This window comes from Acanthisitta chloris, unplaced genomic scaffold (assembly GCF_000695815.1).
Source record: "Acanthisitta chloris isolate BGI_N310 unplaced genomic scaffold, ASM69581v1 scaffold19141, whole genome shotgun sequence".
Classification (NCBI taxonomy): Eukaryota; Metazoa; Chordata; class Aves; order Passeriformes; family Acanthisittidae; genus Acanthisitta; species Acanthisitta chloris.
The window spans coordinates 170-12,152 of record NW_008654544.1 but is presented as its reverse complement, the minus strand read 5'-3'; the positions used below and the strand labels follow the sequence as shown (position 1 = coordinate 12,152).

Sequence of the window (11,983 nt, the reverse complement as noted above, 5' to 3'; positions counted from 1 at the left end):
TGTAAAGATCTGAAAGGTCAGCAAAGACATCACCCCATCAGCCAGGTAATGCTGCTAGAGACCAGAGTTTCAATGTCAGAGGGAAGGACTCTGGGACAGGAATGATGGGGACAGATATCTAAACTAGAAGTACTTTCACAGGGGAAGAAGAGGCAGACAGGTTGGAGGGACAGCATGTGCTCTGGGCACTGAGAAGCTGCCCTTGGAGACACTGTGATGGTGTGAGCTGCTGCCCAGCACTGCTGGTGTCTTACAGCCAGGAAGCAGAGGAGATGATTGCATCTGAGACACAGCACCACAAGTTAACTGACATTTCCCTCAGAACAACTGTGGCCAATTACTGCCTTGACAAGGAAGTTGTGTCCTACCAATGCATTCCCAGTTACTGAAGGACCAGGCTCTGCCAATAAAAAAGAATTTCAGTGCCTGAACAGAGCAATGCTGCACATTCAGTGTCTCCCAGACCTGTCAGCCCATCTCAGACTGCTGCTAGTTAATGTTTGGCTTGTGTACCACCTAGACACCACCACCATGTTACTCTTTAAGCAATGTTTTGGCACTCGAGGTTCAACTCAAGTGATCTATTTAGCAGGTTATACCTTGCAGGACAAATAAGGTAAAGAACTACATTCCTGTATTTACACAGAAAATAGGAACTGTGTTCTGCTGTGTTAGGAGCTAGTTAATGCACAAAGCACCAAAACACCTTCGTTTAATATGGGAAGAATGTTTCACTTTACATTTGGTCACACAGACCAGTGCACAAGAGGTGAAGAAACAAAGGTGAGTGGAGAGCACCAGACTTCAGCAGGTTCAGCTAAGTCCTGGTTCTCTCAGGAAGCATAACCTCCCCCAAGAGCTGCTGTTCCTGCAGACACCTGTTGAGTAACACATAACTTGGTCACGTTATTCCAACCCAGCAGACAGGAACAGGAGGTGGTTTGTCCAGATGGGGAGATCGGACACTGCAGACACCTCTCCAGGGGCAGCAGAACCAACCTTCCCAGTAAGAGAGCCCTCATTGCTGCCTGAGATAAGAGGAGCAGCACAAAGGGTCGCACTCGTGTGAGGAGGGCATGTGTGGCAGTGAGCCCAAGGGAAAGGAGCTGGCCAAAGGCAGTGAGGAGGAAGGAAAGCACCATCTTCATGAAGGCCACGGGACCTAGATACGGGGATGGCCGCCAGGAGAGACGTGAAGAGCCCATGGAAGGGTCTCCAGAGGAGCCTGCCTTGCACACGGGAGTCTGTATCATAGTATGTCAAGCAGTTGGAATGGAGCTTAGAGATCATCTACTGCCAACCCCCTGGGCAGGGGCACCTCCCACCAGACCAGGTTGCTCAAAGCTTTATCCAACCTGACTGTAGCACACTCCACTTTGAACACCTTTAAACAGCTGAAAATCTCTTAAAAGACTTACAATACACAGAAAGCAGGAATTTAGAAATCCAAAGTCATGAGTTCGAGCTCATCACACAGCTCTGAGGAGTTCTGCTCAAGTCCTCCCAACTCACCCAGGCTCCCCCAGGGCCCAGCCACAAGCTCAGTGGTCAGCATGGCCCCTGGCACACCTGCCTCCACCCCAGGAAGAGCCATCCTCTCTTGGCCTCCTGAGTGCCACTCTGAGGACTGTCACTTCCAAATTCAAGCCAGGATAGACTTTGAGATGGCAGCAGACCCTTACTGCAGACAGTGTTCATGCTGAAGAGCAGCAGCATCTCAGTGCACTCCATTCACCCCCTTCAATTGCAATTTTTAATGATTCCAAGAAATAAACCTGGTGATTTGGGTAAAAATTTATTTTACATACAGACCATTGCAACTTAACTATTAATCAAGAGAAGTTATTTTCCTTTATAGGAAGTGACCAGCTGGTCTGAGATTAACAGAAGTCTAAGCCTGAGAGCTGGAATTTTAGTTTGGAACTCAGATATTGGGGGCAGGTTCCTTCCAAGCACTACTCGCTGCAGTGAGGAGCTGCAGGACTCACTGCAGACCAGCTGCACTGCACAGCGCTGGGAGCACATTCCCAGAGTCAGCCCAGACCTTTCCCAAGCTGAACTTGCTGAGAAAGATGATGCCTGTAAAGTTTTGAACACATTATTTCCAATATTTTGTTCAGCTCTCAAACTAGAAACAGAAGAGGTGAAACAGCACAGTCTCTGTGAAGTACAAAACACCGAGTTACAGGCAGCAGACACACGGGACAGCAGGGTGGCAGGGACTCGAAGCCACGTTCTACATGTAGCAGGGCCCTGGCTGGGCTTTCTCTGGCCCTAGGTCAAACGGAGTACAAAAAATACTTCGACTGATAATTAATTGTACTGGAAACAAACAGTCTACTAAAAAGCAAATCTTACTCTAGGTGCCAACGAGTCCTTAAAAGCAGGGAGGGGACTGAGAAGCTGCTCTCGGGCAACGCTGCCAAGATCATTCACGCTGCTCCATTTTTACTTTGGGAGGTCTCAGGAAGGTCCTGTTTTTCTTTTCTTTCTTCCCCTTTGTATTTGCCTGAAAATTTCTCCAGCTGTCTACACGGCCATCCCGACTTTCCTGGGAACGAGAGAGCAAGTGGAGACTTAAGCAGTGCAGGAGCCAGGGCACAGGCAGTATATGCCATTTCAAGAGATAAATAGCAATTTCCTCTTCTCCAGCACACAGCCCCTGACTGCCAGGACACACAGACACTAGGAAGAGCCAGAGCACACAGTGCAGTGGAATTACAAGTGAGCTGACACACACCAGCACAAGCACTGCTGGTTTCTTGTTTCAGAAGCCACTGGCTTGGGTTGGGGATTCCTGACCAGACTCTGCCGAATCATCTGATGTGCAAAGGAAACAAGAAGCCTCCTCTCCAATGGGTGTTCCTGATCTGTCAGCCCAGAATGTGCCATCTCCTTTCTCTGTCTCAGCTCTTCATGCTGCTGGTGCTGCAGCTTGAAGGTCGGGAGGAGAGAGAAGGGAAAAGTACTGCTGCCTTCTCTCATGCCTCTTGCCCCAAGTCTCACCACGATGCCACAATCAGAAAAGGTCTCTAGTGCACTTTTCTCCTCTTCCTGCCCTACCTACAGAGCAGCAGAAACCTTTCCTAAGGCGAAAACAAACCAAAAGTAAACCAGAAAAAAACCCACCCCAGATCTCCCACAAAGCCAACTTACAAAGTCTATAGGCTGAAGGTTTCACAGTAGGACAGAACAAGCCCAGGGCTGATCCACCTCACAGCCTGAGATCAGTCCTCTCCAGGCAGTCCCCGCTGCAGTACCAGTGGTGCAGATGGCTCTGGCCACAGCAGCTGCCTGCTTCCCCTCCCCATGGCAGGATGGAGAGGGCCTGGCATCAGCAGGCATCTGGATGCTGGGGCACAGTGCACTCCCAGCACATCTGCAGGTAACACCTGCTCTGGGCTTCTCCAGCCTTGCTTGTGACCATTTAATCTCAGGGGAGTGACTGTTAGTGAGGTCTCTGATATTCAGAGGACACACAGATTCCCTAAGTCTTAGCAACTAGACTGCAAAGTACCAACAGTCCACACAGTGGTGGAAAGAGTTCCCAGATTAAGTTTTATTGGTCACCACTGACCTGGGCTACGCAGCAACTCACATTTCTGACTAGAGACAGAATGAACTGCTGGCAGATATGAACAACACTATACCTTAATTTCCCAGACCTCTTTCTGCACAGGTGATACCAGAGCCCTTTAGATGGGCTCTTCTCCCTACACAGGGACAGAACCCGGGCTGGTGCAGATCTTTTACTTAAATTATCTTACAGACTTGCATACCAAAGGTGTCCAGGGGCATTCCCTGCAGCATGGCCAAGAACTGCTGAGGCTCATCCTGTACATTTAGAGCTGCTGATTACCTCAAAGTTCTTCTGCCACTCTCGTTCCCGTTTAGCTTTCTCCTGTGCTTCAATTTCCTCTTCCCTCTGCCGCTTCCTGGAAGGGAAGCCACAAAGCAGTTAGGAACTCACAAGCACCTGCTTGAAAGAAACACAGCAATGCTTCCAAAACATCTTGGAAAGCTCTTCTGATTTCTTGGCAGACTAAACTGCCTACCAGAAGAGATAAATAAGCACACCTAAGATAGCACAGCAAACAGAATTCGGTTTCCAATCTGAAAAAGCAGAAAAGATGGTTTGGCTCCACTGACAGGATGCACACACTGAATCAGTGAGTCAGATTCTCTTGCTCAGCAAAATGAGTTGGACTCCTTCATAGCTCTAGTGACAAGTCTCTAAAACTGTATAGAGTACTCATTTTGAGAAATTAATAAACACTTGAGCATGCAAGGTAGGAATAAAATTTTTATTCCCCTAATCTTCATGTGCAATCAAGAGCAGAACCTGCAGCCACCTCCCACCTCACCGACCAAACCCTGTCTGGGAAGTGCATTCCCAGTCAGCACTTAGGCAGCATCTGATCAAAATACTTACAACGCTTCCAGACCACACATGCCACAGGGTATTTCTGGCACTTAATTGAAATTAAGAATCAATCCTTTGCATGCTAACAGCATGCAGAGTTGTGTCCCACTCCACTGTTGTGGTTGGCCTCCCCGTGTACATGTAAGAGAATATAATCATATTGAGCGTGTCAATGGCCTCAACACAGGATGGCAAATTTCCTGTGTGCTTTCCTCAAGCACAGAGCTCTACAACCCACAGAGAAGTGGTGGAATCTACATTACTGGAAGCCTTGACAGGATTCTTGTTAATCTAATCCAAGGTCCTTTTTCAGAAGGGGTTGGGCCAGATATCTCCAGAGATTCATTCCAACTTAGACTTTTCTAAGACTCTGTGATCCTTTATGTTCTCTGAGGAAGCATGAGGAGGAAGAAGAGCCCAAACAGAACATGATTTATACCTTTCATGCATTTCTTTTGCTTCTCTTTCTTTCCTCTTAATTTCCAGTTCAGCAAAGAGCTTCATCGTCTGTTTGTAAACAGCTTGTTTGAACTGTAAAACATAAATCCTGTCCTCAAACAATGCCACCAGCACAGTTAACGTCTGTTTTACATAAGAATGTAAGAGCACAGGAAGAAATCAAACCATAGGTGTGTCCACATAACCCTCCCTTGCCCTGACAGTGGTCAGTAGCAGCAGCACACAATAAGGTATAAACCACTGCTGATTAAATTCTGGCCTCAGCACCAGGAAACAACTACGTATTAGCCTCATATTAGTCTCATTTTAATCTGTATTCATGAAGCTATGCCTAAACAGAACTGTTCATTTCAAGCTCTCACTCTTCTGCTAAGTCTTGCAATGCTACATTTGACAAAAAAAGGCAAAATTGTCACTGTTTAGAGAGCAATTTCCCGGCAGATCTTCTTGATGTGTTGTAAAAGTCGAGCATTGGCTTCCCAGTAGGAAATCAGTAGAGTTACAACAATCTTCATTATTAAAAAGCAGCAAGAGACTTCTGAAAATCGATGGAAAGTAAGATGGTTATGGGGTTACTGTGGTGACATCAAGAGGGAAAAAAATCCCTTTCCAGGCAAAAAGAAGGGTGAAAGTAAGACTGATGATGTCAGCATTTGAAAATCATCTGTCCTTCTGTTACAGCCTCTGATGTCACTGGGCTTTGTCAGAATAGAACCCAGGTAAGAACAACTAAGCTATGCCATTTTTAATACAAGTGATGTGGCAGAACAGCACATCTGTCCTCCAGGGCTGTATGGAAGAAACAGACAAAACAGCTCTCACTATGAACTGCCACAGAGCTCGTTCCAGCCATGCTGCAGAGCTCCCTACAGGCACCTCCACCAGCAGCAGCAATGCCAGGCTGCCAGCAGGCACAACACAATGAGCAACTCAACTCCAAACAGGCTGTGTGGTGCACAGCAATGCAGCCTTGCTCCAAGAACAGAAAAGGCTGTTCTGACTTATAATCTCACGATGTATTTACTCTTTACACTACAGCTAAGCTTTTTTCCAAATTGCACAGGTGTTACCTGACACTTGGTAGCCTTCACTGGCCGATCAGAACTTGCTCTTCTGTAAGTGCAAGGATTTACAACATTAACAAGTCTAATAAATACTCCTGCACTCGTTTGGAATCTCAATTCCTCAAAACACTTTTTGCATTCCTCAGTGTCTCTGAACAGTGTATGACTTACAACTTCAGGATCATCTTCCTCTACAGTGGGAGGTTTCCCATCCTTCTTCAGCTGCTTCTTTTTTTCTTTCACCTGAAGATTAAGAACGAAAGTAAGAGCCTTATAAGCTTTATAGGGATTACATAATGATATCCTAGCAGTTTTGCATTCTTACTCCAGTGTGAAGGAAGAATTCTAGATGACACTATGTTTGATTGATGTTTAATTTAGACCAAATCATCCTGGTTCCAGGCACATGTAAACACATACAAGATCACTATCACAGGAACTGTAGTAATTAAAAATACTATGTTGGGCACTATTCCTTCAACGCAATCCCTTTGTTGCTTTTTTTAAAGATACACTCTTACCCAATATACAACATCCAACCCAACAGGGAATTTATTTTGCCTTCTGATATTCAAAAGTCTAACAACAAGAAGCAGAACATCAAGTGCTCCCTGAGTTAAGAGTATCAGCGTCCTCCTGTATCACCTGCATACTCAAGCTTGTTGTATTTTAGCTCACCCACACCACTCAACTAACTTCTTGACCAATGCAATCCAAACTCCTTTTCTTATCTTATAGGCCAATATGCCCCAAACTTCCCAGTCTCCTGCTGCCACCACCTATTTCTTCCACCTACACACATCTGAGCTGCATCATTCATTAACAGACTTGGGAAAAAATATTTAGGTCAGATCATGTGGTCTGACCTAACTACCTCAAGTACTGAATTTCACTGAAGCACTTTTTCACTGAACCCACTGAGCTCCACAGCAGTGCTGAGCACAGCACACTCATTCCTGCAGGGAAGAGCTCAGAGCCCAGAGCACAGCCCCATGACAAGGTTTGCTCAGCTCACCTTAAACATGCAGCAGGTGCACCAAAAAGCAAAATATGAATGACCGATTACCACTCACCCCAAACCCTGGATGCTCCCATAGAATACTTACAGTGTGTTCTACGTATTCTTTTCCTGCCTGGATCACATCCAGGGCTCTCTTCTTCTGCTCCTGATCTAGCAGCAGCTTGTAAGCTTTATCTACAGCTAACAAAAAGCATCACCATCAATAGCACCAGTAGTCATGTTCGCAAGGCATCACAGTACTGTTACTTGTTGGCATTGCAAATTTGACTTGTAGGATTTGGGGGGTTGTTTGTTTGGTGGTTTTTTGTTCGGTTAAGTTTAGGTAAGTGATAACATGATTAGAGAAATGAGTTTTGGGGTACAGAAATGGCAGACATTGTCCGAAAACCTTTTGGCGACAGCAGGTGAAAATATCAGCTCAACCCTACCAGCTATCATTATGGGGCATGAGGTGAGGGTAAGGTGCAGAACACCTCACCTGTGACGCAAACCATACACCTAAACCCATAACATCACTTCGGTCCTAAAGGCTTTGAATAAAATCTCATGCACAGATTGAACAGCTTTTCTTGAGCAATGCCCAAACCCCTCGGCGGTGTCTGTCCCTGCTGTGATCCAACAATGCCGTTGTTGCCACCTAGTGCCACCCGCTGAACTGCCACCACAGAGCTGCTGCTCCCACAGCTAAAGTGCCTCTGCAGCGTCCTCCCGTCCCCTCCACCCCTAAGGAACATCCAAACTGGCAGCATAACAGCAGCATCAACTGCCAATCCTCAGCAGGCCAGAGAAAGAGCCAGAGAGTTACCTTCAAACGCCTTCTGGGCTCTGTCTGCATCATCCTGGTTTTTGTCTGGATGCACCAATATTGACAGCTGCAAGAGAAAGGGCCTTGCTATCAAGATCATTGTAAAAGATGAAGAGTGCTTCCCAGATTTTTCAGAGGTGGCAAATAGTCTTGGCCAGAGAGAATCCCCAGGGATGCCACTCCTGTGTACACGGACAGATCAGCTGACAACACGCAGCAGAATGCATCAGCCCGAGCAGATAAATCAAACAATCCCTGGAACAAACAGGCTCTGCTTGAACAGCTGCAGCTTGGGATGTGCAGAGCAATGTAAACACCCCTTGGTCACCCAAGTTTTGTATCCCTGGTCTTGACAAGAAACAAACCTACAAAGAACATCCTCAACCAAAGTCTCCCAAAAAGTTCTCCAGTACCCCTAATGCTGTCCAAATATCAAACCATTTGAGAGTGGCTAAGTTTTTCCTTGGGCTCCTTTACTGAAAGTTAAGAAAACTCCTTCCTGTACTCTATCTGGCAAAGACAGGACATGGGTCACTACCATCCTTAGGACAACTTTAACTGGCCTGGAAAGCACAGTTCCTCCTCCACATTCCCCTTCCCAACCTTTCAAACTTCCTCCATATGGCTTTCTTTTTTCAGACCTCTTATTTCTGCTATTGCTGTACAGAGCAGCAATTCAAACTGCATTGGTGCCAAAGAACTCTACAGCTGCCACTTGCTAGTGCCTTCAGGCCTGAACACATTTACTTCAGCCAATGTCTTTTTTCTCTCTGTTGGCTGTTTCACATTCTGTATTTAGGTGTTTGATTTCCTCAATACAGTTCCATTCATTTTTTTATTTCATCGCATTGACTTCAAAACACGTCCCTGTAGTGTTCTACCAGCCCAAAGCTGAACAGCCCCACAGAACTGAGAAGTCAGCAACAGAACAAAAGGCTATCCTTCCACTCCCTATGTACAGGAGCAGCCCATATTCCATTACCAGCTTGGCAAGCACATTGGTCTGCCAGCCAGCAGAGCTTCCTGCCTAAGGATACTCACACCCCTGATTCAGGTGGAGGCCACAGCCCTTCAGACACTGGTTCTTTGCTGCATGCACTGATTGAACTCAAATTTCTCCTGCAGGTCTGTCAGCAGAGGGAGGCTGGGGCAGCACTGCCTGTGTTACAGACAGTGAGCAGGGCTGCTGCTGTTCCAGGTGTGCTGGTTTTAGTCAGGATGGAGTTAAATTTATTTTTTTTCCCTCAGTAGCTAGTATAGTGCGATGTTTGGATTCAGAGTGAGAATACTGTTGGTAGTACACTGATGTTTTGGTTTCTGCTAAGTTGTGTTTGTCCTAAATCAAGGACATTTTCTTTCTTGTGTCTCATACTCTGCCAGTGAGAAGATACACAAGAAAAACTGGGAGGGAGCAGAGCCGGGACGGGTGAGCTGAACTAGCCAAAGGGATATTCCATACCATGGCACGTCATGCCCAGTGTATAAGTAGGAAGGGGCTGATATGGGGGGAGGGATGGAGCTGCGTCAGTCTGTGGGTGCTGAGTAATTACATTGTGCATCACTGACTTTGTTTTGCTCTTTTGGGGTTTTTTTCCTTTCACTTTCTTTTTATTATCCATTAGCATTTTATCTAATTCTGCTCTTTATAATTAAACTGTTTTTATCTCAACCTATATACTTTATTTTCTCCTCCCCATTCCTCCAGGTTGGGGGGGAAAAGGAGGGAGGAGGGAGTGTGAGCAGCTGTGTGATTCTTGGCTGCTGGCAGAGGTTAAGCCACAACACCAGGTCACCAAGACACCAAAAATGAACACTGAAATTCCTAGAGAAACCTCAGAGAAAATGCACTTCTGGATCCAAGTGCACATATTGAGAAAAACACCTTCTTTCAGCTCTTATTTCTGATGAATTCTGACCCTCTCTGAGCTCAGGTTCAATAAGCTGATTATACACAGGTGCATCAGTTTGTTGTAGCCTCACCACACACTGCACAGGCAAAGCAGCTTCCCATGCATGGACCTCCTGCAGCTCTCCTCTTGTTGATCAAAGCATTGCTCTACACATTTCTCCCAAAAACAGCCACCCCTGTACCCAGATACACCTCTACCACCATCATTCTTGTGCTCAAGCCCAGCTGCACGTCCCTACAGAACTTCCAGTTTTCTTCCAGGGACTTCAAAAGCCAAATACCTGTCGGAATCTTTTCTTTATCTCTTCATCTGTGGCTTCAGGATCCATCTGCAGCACCTAAAAGAGACCACAAGAGCAGAGCAGGGTTGATGCTCCTCCCCATGTTCCAGGTTCCTGGCAGCAAGCTCTAGCACTGGTTCAGTGGCACACAGCCACACACCAGGCAGCTTCCCCCATAACATGAATCTTCACCCAGTAAAACAGAAACATTTTAGGAAACACCATGTTTGGAATACTCCTATCAGCTCTAGATTCCTCTGGCTATGTCAGTGTCCTTTCTACATCCAATTTCATGCAGACACCTGCCATCCATAAACCAATCTGACCCTTTGCCAGTCCCGTAGCAATGCTCAGTCTGGAAAAAAAAACCCCAGGAGACTATGGTGACTTTGGGACATTGTCAGGTCATTCATAACTGAGAACTCTGGGCAGAAAACAAACTACTTTGTAAGAATTTATTCATTTTACCATTTTGAAAGAAGACAGCAGAGTTTTACTGTTTGGTTTCCATGAATGAGACTAGTTGTCTACTGATCTCCAGGGATGTGGCAGAGTTTAGGAGCTCCTTTGTGAATTAATTTACTCAACAGATGTAGGCAACAAGTGAGCCAATGCAGGTGAATACTGGTCTGACTCTAAGAATCTGTAAATAAAAAACAGTCCCACAGGAGAGCCATAGTCTACTCCCAAATGGCTTTCTTAATCTACTCTCTAAGTCAAGTATTAAGATCTACACAGAACTAAGCGATGTCAAAGGGAATCTACCAACTGATCTGGCTGACCTGGAACTACAAAAAGTACCTGAGGTTTAGAAAGTCAGACAAGCTGGTATCAGGAAGGAATACACACAGGGAAACCAGATCCAGGTGAACACCAGATCGATTACTTACTGTCTTCCTCAGACTTTCATACTAATTGAGACTTTATAACTGACTGCAACTGGATCAAACACTGCAATGTGCAAGGGGATCATCCATGTCCCAGTGGCTCCTCAAAGACTGCTCAGTGGCACGAGCACTCAGACACCTTGTCTTGCACTACACAGGTTCAGTGGGATGAACACCCAAAGCACACAATGAGAAATGCTGAGTTAAGTGAGCTCCAACCAAAACCTGCCAAGCTGCTACCTGCAGCTCTTACCTCCTGTGCAGACCCAGCACTGATCTGCCAAATCCTCCAATGCATGAGAGAATGTGACACAAGAACATAGCTCTTGTGCTGCCATAATACAGTGAGAAGGAGAGCAAGTACATATACACAACCCTGCTGTCTGCTGCAAACTTTCTGCACAGCAATCTGTATCTAGGGAATCATTTTCTTTCTTTGTGTTCAGTTTCTCACTGGAGTAACTGCCAGGAAACTGGGAAGTTGGTACACCGGGTCAGAAGGGAGGGTAAAACGTTCAGACTAACCTCAAAAGGGTTCAGATTGAAATAGGAAGATCCAGGTCGGGTCAGTCTGTCAATTTGGTTTTTTGATGTCAAAACAGAGTCTCGTTTTTCAATCTGCTTTACCTGGAAAGCAAGAAAGACCTGTATTTACTCATCATCACAACGTCCTTACCTGACTTCCCAGGCCATTCCTACACCAGCCATCCTCATCCTGGTACTGCCATCCACAACAGCTCCTGCTCATCCCAAGCCTGGGGTTATTTTACTCAAGCACCAGCAGAGCATATTTTTTAGCCTTTTCCACAGCACCACAGTATTTTTTAAACATTAAATTTTTAAACATCCTACAAAGCAATTTTGCCTGCTTTGGCTTGCTCTACTTTCCCCCTCCCTTTGCTCCTCCAGCATTACTGTGACTGTGATTCCTTGCAAACCACCGTGCTACTGCCTTTAATTCCCTGTTGGCAAAACAGCCCGTTAAACACATCAAGTGGCACCGATGCACATACACAAGTACACTCCACTCTGACTACAGATTAGCTGGCTCAGCTCAGCTCACTTCTTGCTCTCCACGGTACCACACCCAACCAGATTTGGCATTTATATACTTAACATTCGTATTTATTTGGA

At 45.9% G+C, this 11,983-nt stretch overlaps 1 protein-coding gene across 1 annotated transcript; it reads right to left on the bottom strand.

Annotated features, from left to right (window-relative positions):
* Positions 1 to 1,781: 1,781 nt before the first annotated feature.
* On the bottom strand, positions 1,782 to 11,476 carry DNAJC8 (DnaJ (Hsp40) homolog, subfamily C, member 8; the record flags this gene model as incomplete). The annotated part of the gene is made up of 8 exons (XM_009083571.1): positions 1,782 to 2,551; positions 3,860 to 3,935; positions 4,863 to 4,954; positions 6,118 to 6,189; positions 7,053 to 7,147; positions 7,773 to 7,839; positions 9,963 to 10,019; positions 11,375 to 11,476. Coding segments are annotated over 8 exons (684 nt in total), but the record flags the coding sequence as incomplete, so codon positions are not given.
* Between the last annotated feature and the right edge of the window lie 507 nt (positions 11,477 to 11,983).